The sequence below is a fragment of the Homalodisca vitripennis genome, chromosome 2 (genome assembly GCF_021130785.1).
Source record: "Homalodisca vitripennis isolate AUS2020 chromosome 2, UT_GWSS_2.1, whole genome shotgun sequence".
NCBI classification, from domain to species: Eukaryota; Metazoa; Arthropoda; class Insecta; order Hemiptera; family Cicadellidae; genus Homalodisca; species Homalodisca vitripennis.
In genome coordinates, this window is record NC_060208.1 from 212,711,312 (window position 1) to 212,732,263 (window position 20,952).

General features: G+C 32.2%; 1 protein-coding gene across 1 annotated transcript; it reads left to right on the plus strand.

Moving 5' to 3' along the window:
- The first annotated feature begins 6,351 nt into the window (after positions 1 to 6,351).
- On the plus strand, positions 6,352 to 10,244 carry LOC124355389. Its single transcript, XM_046806514.1, has one exon. It carries the CDS (start codon positions 6,400 to 6,402, stop codon positions 8,317 to 8,319), a length of 1,920 nt encoding a protein of 639 aa, XP_046662470.1. The 5' UTR covers positions 6,352 to 6,399; the 3' UTR covers positions 8,320 to 10,244.
- Positions 10,245 to 20,952: the final 10,708 nt, after the last annotated feature.

Below are 20,952 nucleotides of genomic sequence, written 5' to 3' on the forward strand. Positions count from 1 at the left end.
AAGCAGCAGTCAATTTCCTGGGATAATTTTCTCCGCTTACATTTGTAATTGTTTTTCGTAAGGCGAGTAAACCAGAATGGTAGATAAGGGTATTTCAATGCACTGCCATCAACTAAATATAATTTTCTTCGAAAATGCAAAAATACTTTCCGCTGTTGGAAACTAAAACCTCGTGATTACCAGATCCTCAGAATGCAAAAATATTCCTAACATTGCTTTTGTAAAACCACATAAAACCTTCCTTATATAGTAATTTATACAGGGTGTTTCAATGGCTAACTGCAAAGTTTTGGTTAAACATATTCCCCACGAATTCGACAAGATAGTGGGGGATAATTTCGACTTTTTAAAGCACAGGATGTCCCAAAAACAGAGGGTCTCGTGTTAGAATCTCCAATATTTGAAATGCATTTTCGATACTTTCTTTCAAATGATACCATGGATGGTCGTATTTAAAAAAAGTTTTCTGCCTCTATAAAAATGTTGTAATTAAAAGCATAAAAATGCCCATAACCTAAAAATTTTGAATATTAACGGAGGGAGGGGTTCCGCCAAATCATACTAAAGACATACCACAGTCGTAGGTGGTTGCTTGACGAAGGCAGACCTATTGTGACCTGTTTTCTGCAATTCAGTTTTAATTATTGGTGTTGTGTTTTGTTTTTATTAAGTAAATGTTTTTAGAGTTAGTGAAGCTGACACACAACATGGTGGTTGTGATTCCTGACAACGCTCTGGTATGGTTTGTTTATTTTAGCCTAGTTTGTCATTATTTGTTAGTTTAGTTATTTACTTGAAGAAGAGATTAGATTTCAGATCTCGACACGTAGTGTTGCTGACTTTTTGTATCTCTGAACGATGGCAACAGTCCGCAAAAATCCTGTTTTCTTCTTACTAAAGGCTGTACAAAACCGAAAAATTTCACATTAAAAATGCTTTTCTATCTCTACACATTAAAACACTACGGTAAATAAACTGTAGTTATATGTATGGAGAGGAGTTTCAATATCACATCTCTTCAACCTTAAACATTTAAAATTTTGATTTTTGGGTAGGGTTTTTTTTAAATGGGTTCCTTAAATGTTGTCCAAATTAAATGCCTCAATCATATAGCATAATTACGTGATTTATTCGTTTAAAAATGTTATTCCCTGAATTATACAACAATAATATTAACTGATTTATTGCTTAATAAAGATATTAGGAGTTGAACCGACTGTTAATTAACAAACACTCATAAGAGAGATAGCTGGCGGAGTTAGCTGGTGTTTGTAAACTTGCAACCACTTGGTAACTAAGCTGCTATCGCTTTATACTTTGTAAGTATGGTAACCGAACTTCCGAGGTTTCGTTTGATTAACATTTAATATTTAAGTTCTTCAATATTCTGTGAAGCTGGTGCGCTCCTGTTTTTAGAAGAATTATGTTCATCATACACCACTTTGCATTCCTGCTAGACATTTCCTGGTTTCCAACATAAGCATAAACTTTACTAATTTTATACGAATAATATTTATAATAGATGGAAACAAAGTTTATATTTTGAATACTGAAATCAATTGTAATAATGTGGACTATTACTGGAATTCTTTGTTTAAAGTTTATAAAGTACTGGCGATGGACCGATGAACGACTTAAACTGTAAACCAGATTATTGAGTTTTGCCATTGATAAGTGTTGCGATAAGAGGAATACACCGTCGTGCTGTTTCAGTGTGACCTAGTTTTAGTGTATTCCGTAGTTATTTGTTATCTGGATAATGATTGTAGAAAGCGAAATTCGTGGAATTAAAATTTATCGCAAAAACCTTATCACAGTTAATAGGCTATTTACAATATAATGCGATACGTTTTTATAAAAACAGTTCAAACTCATAGAAAACAACAAACTGCAAAAATAAAAAACTCCTTCTGTGCCCATTATTGTATAATATTTCATGAAATAAGAGATATAATTTTCAAAATTGCTGTGTAAGATCTCATTTTTTGAAAATTGATAAAATGAGTACAGTTTCATCTTTTAGCCATTCTTAAAAATGTATTTTAAACAATTGTCCTAGTAGGGCTTAGGAAGGAGTTTGGAAAAAATATATCTACCAAAAATATTTTTGTAAAAAGAAAACGAATTTTTCAATTCAAACTAGTTCTATTTTTCTGACAGACTTCTCAATCGTTAAAGCAGCTGTAGTCCAGTCGTATTACCTGATTGAAAAAATAAATGTTTTCTTACAGCAAACTAATGGCACAATTTAGTCAAATACATCATTAATAAATTAAAAAAAAACATTCCGAACCAAAATCGTCTATTAGGGGGTATAGGAGGGGTGGTTTTTTAAGGGTGAAAATGGCTTTTTTGCAATTTGTGACTAAACAATGCACCCTATTGAAAAAAGTCAAATGAAAAAGTTGTTGGAAATAAAAAAATCTACAAATTATGTAGTAATCATTTTTGCCCTAACTTCAAAAAGTTAAACAAATCTAAAAAAACAGTTTTTTTTGGTTTTTAATTTGTTTATTTTACAAAAATGGTTCGATTGAGCTGAAACTTTGATCAAATATACTTTGTGCTATTCTAAAAGTACTGTATTTTTTCATTTAGAAATATTCAGCTATTATAATAAAATTTCACTTGAAAAAAATTTTTGATAATTTTCAATCACCATTTTGAAACATTTTTTTTTATCAAAAAAAGTTCTCTGACGGTTAATTTTTTTCGCTTTTTTGTCTATTTTGAAAAAATGAAATAAAAAAATATGTAGTTTAATTTAAAAAACTGCAGAAAAATTGAAAATAAACAACATATTGACATTTATCATTATACATTGTACATTTGCATTTACAATTTACAATTATTTGTATCATTTATTTTTTTATTTATTTATGATGTATTTGACTAAATTGTGCCATTAGTTTGCTGTAAGAAAACATTTATTTATTTGACCATTTTTAACTGCTATTACTCCTGAACTATTGGCCAAGTAGAACGTTATACAGTTTAGAAGTAAAAGTGATACAAAAAAAAACACCTTTTCCAAAAATACGTTCGTTAAATATGGGGAACGAGGCAGTTTAAAATATTTTAACAGCCTCGTCATAACTGTGCCATAATATTATGTTTATCCTTATTTTTTTTAATTTCTGAGAGGAAACAAATGTAGAAGATGATGAATATTAAGAGACCTTCGACCACTTGGTGGAAATGACTCAGGTCGGTTTCTGAGCCCAACCTTAAAAAGGGCACCTTCAAGGAAAAGATGTTACTTTTCACTTCCTACGAAGCAAGGACAAAAAAGTTGACAGGTGGTAGTGGGTGTAAGTAACGTAGTTGTACTGAAGTGGTTTGTATCAGCTGAAAACAACAAAGTGTTCAGTGAAATTGAACAAATAGTAGTATCAACTAGTACAAGATTTCACGTTATTTTACGCAATTTTGTATAGTTACACTACTTTATAACTATACACTATACACTAAACAATAGGTTATAGTTTAGATATAAGTTTACGAAAGAAAAGCTATTCTACTTACGCTATGACATGTGTACACAAAATAGTTTAAAAAAGCACATTAATTTGAAAAAAGTATGACGAACATTTAATTTATAAAAAAACTGTTGATTTTTATTTTTGTTGTTAATTTTGAACAAATATAAAATTTAATAATTATTGGAGTGTTCGTGTATAAATGATTGTATTCCAATAAGAATAAGCTGGTAGAATGTAATGATGAACATTTAAAAATATTAAATTTTTATTTGGAAAAATAAATAAAATTTTTATCCTGTGTTTGATCAAGTATAAAATTTACAGCAATTATTTAAATTATAACGGATCGTTGAAATATTTTACTATCAACTCTTTGAGAGCGAAAAATACCCTAACACGGTAATTAAGGATTTTAAACCGACACTGCCAATACTAAAAGTTAGATAAAGGGAGTGGTCTACGTCTTGATTGGTTGGAGTATAATAAATAAACGATAAATATGACGAAACAAAGATAAATACGACTACATACTACGTCAGCGTTATCTTATCGACAATTTGGTGCTACGTTATCTGGTTTTTAGTTTAGTTTTTTGTTGGTTTATGCATAGTGTTTTTATACAGTACCATAACTATCTCCACATGTTTCTGAAAAAAAAACAATGGATTAAATATATAGGTTTATAAAAATGTTTACAATACAAAACAACAAACAAAACGCTCAAAATTGTCATCTGAGGAAAAATGACTGCCAGCCTATGATGAGCATAACATGTTAAAAAATTCACATCATTGTCTCTTAAATTTGGGAGAGAGACGTATATTGCGTCTGTCGAGAATGGAGGTTATTGATTTGGAAGAGTTGCAGAGTGACATCGGTCACAATGTACCAAAGAACAAAAGTCAGCCAATATTGCAGCTTTACGGTGGCACAATGCTTCCATATTGCTTAGGTCCTCAGAACGTCCTGATGTAGCTAAGACCCTTTCATTGTCTTCCTGATCCTTCCCGGTTGTTGAAAAACTGCTGGCTAACCTGATTTCCCCCACAGATAACAATTATGATCCGAGCTAAACTATATTCCACAATGAATCGAATTGAATTGAATCATCGTTTGTTTAAAAAATATTTACATGCGTGCAATATTTAAAATAGACAAAACTTCTTGAGAAAATTTAAATAAAATTTAGCAGCAAATCCACAATAAGTAATTATAAATTTAGTTACTATTTGTTATCGTTAATTTATTATCAAATTTCCATTATCTTATTACTAAACTAGTAAAATGTTTAAATACAAACATTATATACATACATTTAAAGTTACCCAGGAAATGAGTTTGGACAGAAAAGCCTGTGCGTAGGCTCGAGTTGCTTCCCTGGAAATCTTTGACGATTTGTGTTTGGGTGATTAATTATCGTACGTCAATGCGCGCGCGTGCGCGCACACACACACACACGCACAAGCCAAAAAGCCGTATATAGATAATACATTATTGAAATTCATTTAGTGTAAATACTCAAAATAGTTTAAAGAATATATTTAAAGAGGTGAATTTTTTTTTAAATAAATAATAATACAATGATGGATTTATGAAATAAAAAGTGAAACACAGAACAACTAACATATTACTAGCAGATGTGATGACGAAACGTTATGAAATAAAAAAAGAAATGTATAATACAGTAAAAAATCCATCGAGATGCATCGATGCTGATGAAGGGGCATTAAGAGTGGGGGGGGGGGGGGGTAAGGTCAAAAGTCAGGAAATGATTTATTGTATGAGTGTTACTACTTATTCCTGATTTATTTATTGTCCATGGAATGAAATGAAAAATGCCTTTATTAAAGAAGCGGAGTTAGAGCATCAAGCCCTCTCTACCACTCAACCTCATATTGTATACAGTAAATTCTCAATAATCTGATGCAATTGCGGTAAAATATTAACTTACTCGCTTATATTAAATATTAAAATATTAACTTATGCTTTAAATAGGAAATAAAAAAAACTGCTTAACCTATACAAAATTAAGTGAAAATAAGTTATATTGAAATGAATTCAAATTTTAAAATAGAAAAAAAAAACAAAGATACATTCTCAATCACTTTGTTTGAAGGTTATTTTTGACGATGGAAGGATTGTGAAGGAAACAGGATTTTTCCGGACATTTACCATCGTTTAGTGAAACAAGAAAACAGTAACACTACGTTTCGAGATCTGCAATCTGATCTCTTCTTCAGGTAAAGAACTAACCTAACACATAATTACAAACTAGGTTAAAGTAAACAAAGGTTAGTTATTTACCTGAAGAAGAGATTAGATTGCAGATCTCGAAACGTAGTGTTACTGTTTTCTTGTTTCACTAAACGATGGCAAATGTCCGGAAAAATCCTGTTTCCTTCACAATCCTTCCATCGTCAAAAATAACCTTCAAACAAAGTGATTGAGAATGTATCTTTGTTTTTTTCTTCTATTTTAAAATTTGAATTCAATAACTAACCTTTGTTTACTTTAACCTAGTTTGTAATTATGTGTTAGGTTAGTTCTTTACCTGAAGAAGAGATCAGATTGCAGATCTCGAAACGTAGTGTTACTGTTTTCTTGTTTCACTGAACGATGGCAAATGTCCGGAAAAATCCTGTTTCCTTCATTCTCAATCACTTTCACATATCGACTGACCACATGACCGCAACAAGCAGCACCACACCGATGTTGTGTACATCAATTTGCTTTATAATTTACTCATATGCTGAGGTTAAGTTGATGTAAAAGCAAGCTAGTGCTTAAACCTGTTATTTTATACAGAATTAGAAGTGATTCACTGGTTATCAGATACAGATTCACAATATCTGATAAACATGATCGCTTCCGATATCAAATCGTTTTGTTACTAAGTGTCAACCATATCTCGACAACGATGCATTCTTACTCGACTATTATTGTTGCTAAATGTTTGTTGTGTTTTGTTGTTATTATAAATCATAAACAGGGTAACTATTTAGGCTGTGCTATTGTTGATTCTAGTCATCATGTTCATCCTGCATCATACTCCTTTGATGACCTAGTTGTGCGCGGCTTGTTTGTGGACAAGAGTCTGATCGTGAAAGAGTTCATGGAAAGTGAATGTGGTATTAACATTGTCACAAGACCACGCAAGTGGGGGAAAAGTGTCAATCTAGAAATGATCAAAAGGTTCTTTGAGGTCGAAGTCAGTGATATTGGAATTCATAGAAAAATAAGTCAAAGGAAAAATCACTTTTTATTTGAAGGAGGGGAAATGGAACTTGCTGACGGGACGAGTAGAATGTTGAGAGCTTTAAACATTGCGAATTGCTCTACTTCCATGAAACGTCTCGGGATGATTCCTGTAATTCTGTTCAAACTACCTTCAGCAAAAGGTAAGAACTACAAAGCTGTTGAAGACAAGCTGAAAAAGGAAATAAAGGACATGTACGCAAGTCATAGTTATCTGAAAGTGTATATGGGTCATGAAAATAACATGTTGAATAACACGGAAAAGGCACAGTTAGCGAGGTACTTTTCCAGGAAACAACTTAATCTGCAAGAACTTGAGAACGGCCTGTACCATTTATGCAAATTACTGTACGATCATTTTTTGAGAAAGGTGATTATCCTAATTGATGAGTATGATGCCGTCATAAACCACGCAGTTGAGAACTTTGTCAATAACAGCGATGAGGTACAAAAAGTTTTAGGTTTGTTACAAAAAGTGTTTAGAGGTGTAATTAAAAACCCTTACATGGAGAAGTGTCTTGTAACGGGAACTCTTCCATTCACTGAAGACTCTTTGTTCCCAAACTCCACAGATGTGTGCATCCATTCTGTTTTGGACGAGAAGTATTCTCAAAACTTCGGGTTTTCTGAGCTAGAAGTAGATGAAATTTTAAAAAGTGCAAACTTATCCAACTTTACTACAGTTGATAAAATGAAATATTGGTACAAAGGTCATTTTCATGGAGGAAAGATGGTGTACAACCCTTTAGATATCATGGGCTTTGTATCGAATCGTGGGAAACTTTTGGATTTCTGGGTGGACAGTGGAAGAGTCAAATCCTTAGATGAATACTTGGTGACTGACGAGGCCCAAGAGGACCTCCAAAGACTTTTAGATGATGAAGGAATTGTCAAGCCACTGAGTAATTACGAAGGTGCTCCCTCGAATGAAGAAGAGTTTCACATCTTTTTCGGAATTTTCTATAGAATCATGGTGCACCAAGGGTACTTGAATGCATTCAACCATAGCGAATCTGGTCGTGACTATTTGTTGAGAATCCCGAATCAGGAAATAAGAAATGCTCTTGTCGAATACAAAACAGATTGGTTCTGCAACAAGCACGAGATTATGGTGAGTGAAATCCACGATTTTGTTGGATGCTTGATTACAGGCCAGTTAAGTGAACTCAGGGAGAATTTGTTGCGTATCTTTGACAATTTTAAAAACTTGAGCCTAAAAGTGGAGAAAGATTATCACAGAGTTATGAGTGAAATTCTGAGCCGGCTATCGAATCACAATTTGATCATCTCCAACAGACATTTTGAAGTAGGAAAGTTGTACCATATGATAGTACCGAGAAGCAAATACCAGGGACACTCGGCTTTTGTGCTGGAATATGGAGTTCTGGATCAGTACAACACTTCGGTGAGGATGACTAAACAACTACAGAGTTTGGCCCAAAAAACTCTGGAACGAATGGACAGCAATGTCTATGGTCCTATGTTGGTTCATTACAAGTACATTGATAAAGTTACCACAATAGCAGTGGCATTTTATAACAAATCGTTAGAATTATCTTATAAAGTATTCAAGCAAAATTAATTATTATTGTAGTTTAATCTGTAAACTTACTTCATACAGAAACGGATTGATTATTAGATTGTGATTCTTCTTAATTGATTAGACTAAAGAAAGTGAAGGGTTATAATAGAAACTTCATGGGATAAAATGTTATCTATACAGGGTAAAAAACATATCCAATCCGATTTTTGACGGCTACTGATACAACTAAAATGGAATTTTAGGATGTTTTAAGCCGATTGGACTTACTTTTGGGTACAACGAAACTATTACCGGGTTCCTGCTTCTCAAAAAAGATGCACATTAACTTACCAGATATAAAATAATTTCTTTATGGCAATACAAATAATAAATTAAAAGGAGTAAAAATATTGCATTCAGATCGAATTTTGTTATTTTTTATTTAGTTTTGAGACATTACAACATCTTAAAATAATATGAAAAAAGATATTCTATATTATTAATTAATATATAAAATTCTATATTATATTTACTAATAAGAGTTTGGATAGTATAACATCGAAGTTGCTTGCAGACTTCAGCATTTTCATTATTCATTTGGCTTAAAAATTGTTAAACGTTTTTAACGATTACAATTTATGTAATTTAAAGAACTGTGAATGCCTGCAAAACATTTAAATATCACCAAAAGCGTAGTTTCTGTGCCCTTGAAGCAATTTATAAGGAAATTGTCGTTTCAAATTTTTGACTTAGCAATATCATTTTTCAGAGAATATTCCTTAAACATTTTAACAGACAGATAATTATTATATGTGAGGAATCTAATTTTCGATTTATTAAAAGTGCTTGTTATTAAATTAAATTTTGCTAGGCTTACGACCAATAAAATAATTAAAGTAACATTTATACAATTTAATTGTACCTAAATAGTGTAGGGGACGTATTGTTATGGTTAAATTCTTTTGACATATCAAAGAGAAAAAAATATCTATTAGAAGTTGTCGTTGCGTTTGCGTGCGCGCGCGTGTAAACGTCACCTGTGTCTATTTTCATATGTGGTACGCAGATGTAATTAGTGAACGCTAATTAGTAGTAATCTTAATTTTAAATTTTTAATAAGAATTCAATTTTGGAATTATAGCAATTATAAAAAGAAACTAAGGGAGCACAAATGCAGAATATATTTGTAAAATACAACATTTAACAAATAAAGCATCAGAGATGAAGGAATTTTTATCTTCACTTAAAAATTCTTTAAATATTAGGATGACACTTCTTCATCATTCAGCTTTTATATAAAAGTATGTTATTAACTTAAATATTTATTAATGGTACAAGTAAAGAGTTACTAACTTAGAAATCAGTAAATTAAGTTCATGATACTCGTTTATAAAAATGATGGAGGAGAGGAAACTTGCTGAACATGTTTGCATACCCTAGATTCCAGACTTGTTCTCTTTCCAAGGCGCTTCAAGCCTGCAGGTCTTCAACACAAACTTAGTTATTTCTTCTTCAACTATAGACGTTCAGTTTGCATTAATTTTATGGAGATATCTTTACGAACTGCTGTAATGTATTTTTCTATTTTCTGATAACGTATGTAAGAATGAAAAGTATCGGTCATAGTCTTTATGATTTGTCTGAGACACATTTTTTAGTACAGGGCTTACAGTTATTGAGTAGTCATACTTTTAGATTATGAACAGTTTTTCCTATTTTGCACCAAAACTATATAAAGAATAATAACTCTGTAATATAATAGTGCGTAAAGGTACCACATTTAAAGCTAGAATAAAATAATATGTACGCAGAACCTGATAAAAGCTTTTGTCGTTATTATATTAATAGAATTATTGATTACATTTTTTATTATAGATTGGAATTTTAATTGTTATTTTAGTAACAGTTTAGGTTAGTGGCGAGAGTTCTTCTACAAAACAGATTTATCTGATACATGATTGATAATAAAAAGGCATTTTTATTTATATATTTATTTAATTTATTTATCTCTTTTACCTTTTTTGAGTTCATTTTAGGCTGTATTGTAAGGAGGTAGCAATTACATTTACTTTACTTATCTATTGCCTTATCTATATCTTACCTTTACCTTATCTCTATTACTTTTCCCAAGTTCATTTTCGACTATATTGTAAGTTGCTAGCATTAAAATTTACTTTACTAGTCTATTGTGTTATCTATATCTTACTACCTTATCTGTATTACCTTTCCCAAGTTCTTTTTAGACTATATTGTAAGTTGCTAGCATTAAAATTTATTTTACTATTCTATTGTGTTATCTATATCATACCTTCACTTTATATGTATTACCTTCCCAAGTTCATTTTAGACTATATTGTAAGCTGCTAGCATTAAAATTTACTTTACTATTCTATTGTGTTATCTATATCATACTACCTTATCTGTATTTATCTGTATTACCTTCCCAAGTTCATTTTAGACTATATTGTAAGTTGCTAGCATTAAAATTTACTTTACTATTCTATTGTGTTATCTATATCATACTACCTTATCTGTATTACCTTCCCAAGTTCATTTTAGACTATATTGTAAGTTGCTAGCATTAAAATTTACTTTAATATTCTATTGTGTTATCTATATCATACTACCTTATCTGTATTACCTTTCCCAAGTTCTTTTTAGACTATATTGTAAGTTGCTAGCAGTAAAATTTACTTTACTATTCTATTGTGTTATCTATATCATACTACCTTATCTGTATTACCTTTCCCAAGTTCTTTTTAGACTATATTGTAAGTTGCTAGCATTAAAATTTACTTTACTATTCTATTGTGTTATCTATATCATACTACCTTATCTGTATTACCTTTCCCAAGTTCTTTTTAGACTATATTGTAAGTTGCTAGCATTAAAATTTATTTTACTAGTCTATTGTGTTATCTATATCTTACTACCTTATCTGCATTACCTTTCCCAAGTTCTTTTTAGACTATATTGTAAGTTGCTAGCATTAAAATTTACTTTACTATTCTATTGTGTTATCTATATCATACTACCTTATCTGTATTACCTTTCCCAAGTTCTTTTTAGACTATATTGTAAGTTGCTAGCAGTAAAATTTATTTTACTAGTCTATTGTGTTATCTATAGGTAGTGTTATCTATATCTTACTACCTTATCTGTATTACCTTTCCCAAGTTCATTTTCGACTATATTGTAAGTTGCTAGCATTAAAATTTACTTTACTATTCTATTGTGTTATATTTATCTTACTACCTTATCTGTATTACCTTTCCCAAGTTCATTTTAGACTATATTGTAAGTTGCTAGCATTAAAATTTACTTTACTAGTCTATTGTGTTATCTATATGATACTTTCACTTTATATGTATTACCTTTCCCAAGTTCCTTTAGACTGCATTGTAAGTGGGTAGCAATAAGCGAATATTTGTATTATGTGTTGCAGTGAAGATAAATTCTATACATTATTTATTCATACACATATTACATCGTTCAGGGTTCCTGGAATTTGCCGACTCGTGTCACAAAGGAGGGAGAAGGAGCAGAAAACGTGCGGACGACTCGGCGACAGCACTGAGGCAATACAGCCATATTACTTTACACTGAAAGGGTTAAGCTTTTTGGGCTTGCAAAGAGCTCTCGGCTTTGAAGTCGGCTTTGATATATGTTTATATCTATATTGAGACGTTTTACAAAGCGGAATATGCTCAGATAAAACCAAGTATCCAATACACTCCTTATAGGGGATTTCGATACAAGGCGCGTTTGTGGGCACAGGTCAATGTAATAGGTTAGAAAATAAAATAAGGCAATGCAAGTTTTTAGTATTTTAGAGGGGCCAGCTTCAAAAGTTACATTACAAATACCTTTAGTGACGTATTTACATTTGAAATTCACACTATTCGACTATTCAACTATTCAACGGTTAGTACTGAAATTTTACTTAAGAATAAGAATAAGAGTAATTTATTCATACAATAGAACTCAAAGTCATTTTATGTGTAAGTCAAAACATCAGTATCAAAAGTAATTATAAAAAAAACAACAGAACAGCATACAATTTAAAGGTAAAAAACAATAAATTCTTGTAAAATTTTTGCATAGACATTCTTAGGGCCTTTGGAATGAATATTGGCCTACTCTTATTTAAAAACTCCCTCCTGACTACGCCTGCTGGTCTCTAAAGCAACAAACAGTCCAATTCTGTCTCTAAAGTTGTGTAATATGAATTAAAAGAGTTAAATGTAATCAACTTTTACATGTAAACATTGTATAATGACCACACGAATATATTTATAATTAGTTTAACCAATATTTTTAATTTGTTTCCATTTATAGAGTGAAAGAATAACAAAATAACATCACTTGTTATTTTAACGTTGCAATAACAAGGTAAACCAGTTAATTTATTCAGGTTTTTAACTAATGAACTTAATTGGAATGTGTGCATGTAATTGGATGCGATTTCCTTGGACATTGTGGGGGTCTTTTTCGTTTAAGGGCCAGCACCTTACAAACATACTATACCTTACTGACAGTGCATTTAATCGTTTTTTTTGGTGTTATTAGTTCGTAGGGCAGTAGTCCAGGTACTACTTCTAGTATAAACTCGTCTTATCTTATCAGTGATAAACGCGCGCCGCTTATCTTTTGCCTGTAATGAAGCCTGCGTGAGTTATACTTAGTTTTTCTTGTTAAATAAAGCGTGGTGAGTTGATTTGGGCTTGGAATTTGCAAATCGAGTTAATTTTTTTTTCTAAAAGAGCAAGCAGCGCAAAGCGCAGCGCAGCGGGCAAGCATCGCGTGATCTGAGTTTTGAATAGGCAAGCTAGGGTCTTTTGTGCTGGCCTTTAAACGAAAAAGACCCAATTGTGGTACAGCATATTTACAGTAGCTGAAGGAACAAAAACGGAGGCACTGGGTATTAGCTTGATTCAACAAACCGTTCGCTCCGTGTCTACAATTTGAGGAAAGAAACAAGCGCAGTGAGTCCGTGATTATAGCAAGTGGAATCACAAAGCCATTCACGAAACACTAAATGCAATTTTTATGACAGAAAATTGTCGAGGGGACAACGCATCCATTTTTCATTGATGAGGTAAATGATCCTGATTAGGTATAAAAATAATGATATAAATCCTTCATTGGACCGAAGAATTAGTATGATATTGCGAAAAATGATCTGTATAACATTGGGAAGATATAACATGTACTTTAATGTATCACGAACCATCTTTACATATGGATGACATACATTTTACCAGCGTCTTCTTATTGGAAATTCTAAATGCTTAATATATGATCAAACACATATGGATGACAACTATCACAATGTAAGTATTGAAATGTGTTAGTATTATTGATGTTGATTTTAATTCTTATAAGAATATGCATATATCCATACAATTTAGCAAAATGTACTATTTAGAACCCAACCTCACTACAAAATTAAATTTATATTGTTTTCGGGGTAAAATAACTCAAATTTTTCGTTGGAATTATAATTAATTTGAATTAAAATGCAAAACGTGAAATAAGAAATACTTTTAATTTTGCTTAACTTCTGGCCCTCTTAATCATAAACACTGAAAATGGGTACGTAAATTCATGATATATGATTAATTCCTTTTAAAAACATCATAGGACTCTATTATATCACATAAAAAGTGCTTTCTCTATGAAAGTTAAGATCTTCGACTTTGGAGTTTCTCTACATTGTGTAGCGGGTACAACGCTAATATCAAGATAACCGGATCAAGCAACGCAACGACGAGCGTGGCTGCTGCTTGGATAGTTGACTGCTGAGCGATCCTGTCCTTGCAAGCAGCCCGCCTGCCCGGCCGTTGGTGGTGGTCGGGAAGTCACCTTTAAGCCGTTGGTCCCCATGTTAAATGTTAAAAGTGGGCTTTATAGCTCTAACTTCGCCTGGTAAAATAAGACATTTTTACTTTACGTTTCTTTACATTGATTTAAAATAGTTCAAGTTTTACTGAAATCGTGGGAGCTTTTCAAACAAATACACTGGGTGTTGCATAGAAATGGCTCATATGCTAATAATTTTATAAAAGTTAAAAAGTGGTGGAATATTTCTGATTCTTATTAATTAATAATTTAATACTTGCGTTAATCTTATTAATCAGCTAAGGTTATAGGTATTTAGTATAGTTTTGGTTCGGTTCATGAAAGAACTGCATAAAAATTGACTTCATTCTCCACATACAGAATCCATGTAAAATCCTTTCTGCTAACGTCAAATACTTAACAGCTATGTCAATACCGTTCGCCGTCCATTGAGAAATCCTCTATGTCTCTCTCTGTATGTATTTTAGAAGAGTGCTCTATGACAAAGTACACAGAATGTACACGGTAAAGGAAACATACCCACAAGCGTGATACATTGTGTGGGTAGTCTCTCTTGCATACAGTTATTAAAGTACGTTTCCATGGAAACTATTAGATAAACGAAATGCGATGCGCGAGTTCATTACATGCCACTCCATTTCAACAGTATTTCTTTTCAAATTACTAACATGCCAACTTTACACGTGTAGCTTACAATGGTGCCATGTGTGTTGTGATTACAATATACATGGAGGAAACAGGATTTTCCCGGACATTTGCCATCGTTCAGTGATACAAAAAAATCAGTAACACTACGTTTAGAGATCTGCAATCTGATCTCTTCTTCAGGTAAATAACTAACCTAACATATAATTACTAACTAGGTTAAAGTAAACAAATTATACCAGAGCGTTGTGACAATAATAATAATAATAAAGTACATGTTTCTTTATATTAAGTGCATGTTTTAGAGTTAGTAAAGTTGCTACACAACATGGTGGATGTGATTCTAGAATTATACTTGTCATTTGTTTATTTTAACCTAGTTTGTAATTATGTGTTAGGTAAGTTATTTACCTGAAGAAGAGATCAGATTGCAGATCTCAAAACGTAGTGTTACTGACTTTTTTGTATCACTGTACGATGGAAAATGTTCGGAAAATCCTGTTTCCTTTACAATCCTTCTGTCGTCAAAAAAACAATTACATAGAAGCAAAATGTTGCAGATTTGCAATTTTACTGGATTTAACGGATTCACCTAAAGATAAGAGATGCCTCTGTATAAGTGAGTAAGTTTGAGAGCTAATTTACCTTGTATAAGAATTAAACTTAGTTTTTATGAATTCAATAGAGCAATAAACTCCTTAAATGGGTCATAAATGTCAAACATGTTTTGAAAAAATCAAGTGATATCTACCACCGACGTTGTTCTCTGTTGAGATTAAATGTGTTTTAAAGTACGTATGCATGTCCCATCATCATTTCAAGTATCCATGTATACAAATCTATATATCAATCATCAGTTACATTTGCTATCAGAAAGTTGGTTATGTTTTGTAATTTAGAAACATTAAAAATCATTTACCTTTCTTTGGTTCAATCCCACATTGTGTTTGGCTTAAGTCTATATGGTGCAAACTCCTCAAGAAAATCTGGACAAACTTTTCTTAGCACAAAACAGCTGTTAGGGAAATTTTAAAGCTTAATATGGAGAAAAATTGCCAGGGCCGGTTTTGTAGAGTTGGATTTTATGGCAATATATAGTTTATAAATTAAACAATCTGTACTTTATTTTAAGAATTCAAAATTTATCTTTTAAAAAAATTAACAGTATCTCATGGGTACAATAAACGAAATTAGAATTTAATTGTTGCAGAAAAGCTAAATTTATGTATCTATATAAAAGCCAAGCTACACAGGTCAAAATGTTTTCAAAATTAACCCTTTGAATTAAAACACAAAATAGCGTAAACATTTAAGAAGGATCTTAAACTGTTTTTAATTGAGAATCAATTTTACTCTTTTGATGAATAATTGTCTTTAAATTGTATTTAGAGATTTATGAGTTTTGTGTTTAATATAAGGCCTTCCCTGTTACACCTAGTTAGCCTAATTAACGCAGTTCATGTCTGTACTAAAATATAGAATAAAGAGAGATTGATCACATCAGCCAGGTTATTTTTGGCGGAAATGGAACTGGAAGGGTAATTAAAGTATTAAAAATCTCAACCTAACAATTTTAACCTTCCCAGCATACAATTTTTGAGAAACATCAAGACTATTAACAATAATTATATAAGATATAGCCAAATAATGAAAGAGTATACAATTGGTGGAATTTTTCTTATTAACATCGTTTTTACATTCCCAAATATAATAGTAACATATTTTACGTTCAGTTGGACTGTGTCAAACTAAATAGGATAAGGCCTAGTGCATTACGATGATTTAGACACGATCTAAAAGCACGTTTTCTACATACAACGCAGCTATGGTTGGAAGGATATATTCAATGTGAATGTTGAGTTTACCTTCAGTTCACCTTTCTGTTAGTGCAGCGTCTGGAATCTGACGTTGACACAGAGTTGACTCCTGGATTCTGGAGTCATGTTCGTTTGAATAGATCCAAAAAAATCGGTGACGAAGAAGCTCATAATGGACTCATTACAGCGACATGAGAGACACGTAGACTAAAAAATATAGTGTGATCTAGGTGAAGACATTCTCATTGTCTCTTCAGGTATATAATTAAGTGCACTGTGATGTTTTAGACACGATCTAAAAGCACGTTTTGTACATATAACGTAGCTATGGTGGGAAGGGTATATTCAATATCATTGTTGAATTTTGCTCCAGTTCATCTTCTTCTTAATGCTAAATGCTTTCCTAGTTTATAAAGCTAAATTCAACATTAACATCGATTCAATCCTTCTCATCATAGATATGTTATGTGAAGGAAGATTAGTCGTATTTTACCAAAATTGTGGTATTTTAAACTATTTTAGTATCCGTAAATTTTAGCTCACCATAAATAGTGCAGCTGACGACTGGAAAATTCCTTAATTAATTTCACGAATGTTAAGTGTATAATTGTGTAGTGCAAAGTGAGCAGTGTGTAAAATTAATTTTCCATAGTAAAAAGTATCTGTTGAAAATAAGAGAGAGCTATAAAGAGAATGTGTATACGATTTTGTAAATCAGCGACAGTTTTTCATATAAGCCGGTTTGAATAGTTGGCTTTACACAGAAACCCTTTACAAAATATTCGTAGAAAATATTTCACACTCGAATGTGGGTTTTATTTGGACTGTAGGCACTCGGTAAGAACTAGTTTTGAAAATGTAGCAATCCAACTGTAACAGTTCATGAAAATCCGTAATATTTTTAGAACAGATCAGAACTGATTTAACATTTTGATTAAGTTTCCTGCCCTCACTCAACCACTCCTCACCGTTTGACGGAAACTTAGATTATTGAGTCCCTACGTTTACAATATAAATATTAATTAATGAACTATAACGAAATAGTCTGAGTAAATAATTGTTCTTAAATTGTGATCTACTTTGCGTAAAGCTTCTTTTAAATGGACTATGAAACAATACAAATTTGAATTAAATATTTGTTGGAATATTTTGATACATTTACTTTTCAGACTTAGCAACCTAATATTATTTACTTACCATTTACAGAAGATTTCAAGGCAGATGGGCGCCAAAAAACCCTTTATCCAAACGCGATTCTAATAATTAGAATTTTGAATTTAATTTTCTATTGGAAGATATCCGTATATCTGGGGAACTACTTTTATGTATTTATAACTTGGAACTACAGTTGGGAGAAAAGTAACTACTTAGTAAAATTGTAAGTTATATGAATATCTATATTAAGTTTTACATTGTGGAGATTATAAAATTTCAGTAGTTTCGTAGGAGATTTTATAAATAGCCCAAAAAGCATAAATAAGCCTTAATGTTTATGCATTTTTGTAACGGTTATGCATATTAGTAGTCTTTGCATGATGATAGTTTCAAAACACAAACAATCGTTAAAACAAAATGTAATTCAGAATTGGTAAAATTGTTAATACCACTTTACAGTACCACTATTGCGCGTGACATTGATGTTTAATATTGGGTTCTAAAATCAAAGGCAATGGAATAAGTGAGTTTTTTATTAGCTCAGAGGTAATAAATACGAATATAACTCCACGAATCAATTCCAAAATGCTTACAGGAGGTTCTATATATTTAATTACATGAATACTATTGAACTCAGTTTGCTTGTTAAACACAGTGGTGGTTACCACATGTGTGTCAATAATGCTTATTTGAATGACTGATATAAAAGTCCTGCAATAAATTGAATGCATCTTTCACTACATAAAAAAGTCGAATTTATTTCTGGCCGACCGGAGTTCTCGGAAAGGAGAACTGGCTCTGATCCAGGATATCACGTCGGAACCTTGAGTTACAGTTGCTCAACTAGTTTTGTTACACAAACTGGATCAGCGCAGCCAATTTGGTGTGGAAATTCAGTTAGAACTTGTGTTAAATACATGAACCTTTCCCTAGACTATTTCCATTAAAATATTCTTTCATCAGACATCGTTATCAGAATTAAGGGATGACTTTCATTATCAGTAATGGACAATGGGTGGCCTGAGTATCCTACTCTAGACCGTTGCTAATAATGTATTCCTTTCCTAGACAATCTTATCAGTATCATGGAAAATCTGGCGTTATCAGTAATACGAAATGGGAGACCAGAGTGTCATACTCTAGATTGTCGCCAATACAATATTCCTTCCTTAGAAAATCATCAGTATCATGGGATATCTGGCGTTATCAGTAATACGAAATGGGAGACCAGAGTGTCATACTCTAGATTGTCGCCAATACAATATTCCTTCCTTAGACAATCATCAGTATCATGGGATATCTGGCGTTATCAGTAATACGAAATGGGAGACCAGAGTGTCATACTCTAGATTGTCGCCAATACAATATTCCTTCCTTAGAAAATCATCAGTATCATGGGATATCTGGCGTTATCAGTAATACGAAATGGGAGACCAGAGTGTCATACTCTAGATTGTCGCCAATACAATATTCCTTCCTTATACAATCATCAGTATCATGGGATATCTGGCGTTATCAGTAATACGAAATGGGAGACCAGAGTGTCATACTCTAGATTGTCGCCAATACAATATTCCTTCCTTAGACAATCATCAGTATCATGGGATATCTGGCGTTATCAGTAATACGAAATGGGAGACCAGAGTGTCATACTCTAGATTGTCGCCAATACAATATTCCTTCCTTATACAATCATCAGTATCATGGGATATCTGGCGTTATCAGTAATACGAAATGGGAGACCAGAGTGTCATACTCTAGATTGTCGCCAATACAATATTCCTTCCTTAGACAATCATCAGTATCATGGGATATCTGGCGTTATCAGTAATACGAAATGGGAGACCAGAGTGTCATACTCTAGATTGTCGCCAATACAATATTCCTTCCTTAGACAATCGTCAGTATCATGGGATATCTGGCGTTATCAGTAATACGAAATGGGAGACCTGAGTGTCATACTCTAGATTGTCGCCAATACAATATTCCTTCCTTAGACAATCGTCAGTATCATGGGATATCTGGCGTTATCAGTAATACGAAATGGGAGACCAGAGTGTCATACTCTAGATTGTCGCCAATACAATATTCCTTCCTTAGACAATCATCAGTATCATGGGATATCTGGCGTTATCAGTAATACGAAATGGGAGACCTGAGTGTCATACTCTAGATTGTCGCCAATACAATATTCCTTCCTTAGACAATCATCAGTATCATAGGATATCTGGCGTTATAGGTAATAGGGCCATGGGAGGCCTGAGTGTCATACTCTAGGCTGAAAAAAGAAAAAAAAAACAGACTGAGTAATATAACTTAGGTACTCAATTTTATTAGGGTATGGCTAATCGAGCTTTTACGGCCAATTATGTAGCTATATAAAACACACACATATGAGTATATATATATATATATATATATATATATATATATATATATATATATAAAACAAAACATGTTTCTTTAACTAGTTGCTTAATATTTCGTTACATTTCAGTTACGTTTTCAAAAGTACGTAATAATGCATAAATAAAAATATATAAAAGAACAAATTAGGTTATAAACAAATTAAAGACACCAGTAACACGTGGTATAGAAACAAATAAATAAAATATACAACTTTTAATAAAACATAGAGTAAAAAGAAAAACCTATTTGTCACCTATGGCTAAGATTGAGAACTACTGGTGGTTTTGTTTGAAGAGCTAATATGTTGGCCTGTTCATATCTACTTAACCACAATTTTGTGTGATCTTTTGCTGCCAACATGTTGCGCAGCATGTGTCCACAGTTGCATTTTGTATACATTACAAATAGTTAACTGTATTAGTAGGCTATTAGATGTTCATAACTGTAGCAGGCAGAAATTGTATAAGTTTATCATAAGTAACACAGTACTTTTGTTTTTGTAAACGAGGAGAAATGAATGAAGGGCCGAATATAATTAGCGTTTATGAATCAGACGAAATACTTACATATTCAGCGCACGAAGAACATAAAGAGCATGTGTCCCGCATAATTGTGTGTTTGTCCGGGCGATTTACATGGTCTGCCGCGTAGTTACACAGACACATTACCTGCAAATGTTGTTTACTACGACATTTCGTTTGGTATAATATGTCTGGGATACTTAGTTACACAGACAAATTACCTGCAAATGTTGTTTACTGATACATGTCGTTGCGATTTACATGGTTTACCGCGTAGTTACACA

Coding starts and splice junctions, on each gene's coding strand:
- LOC124355389 (XM_046806514.1), top strand. CDS start 6,400: ATGCATTCTTACTCGACTATTATTGTTGCTAAATGTTTGTTGTGTTTT.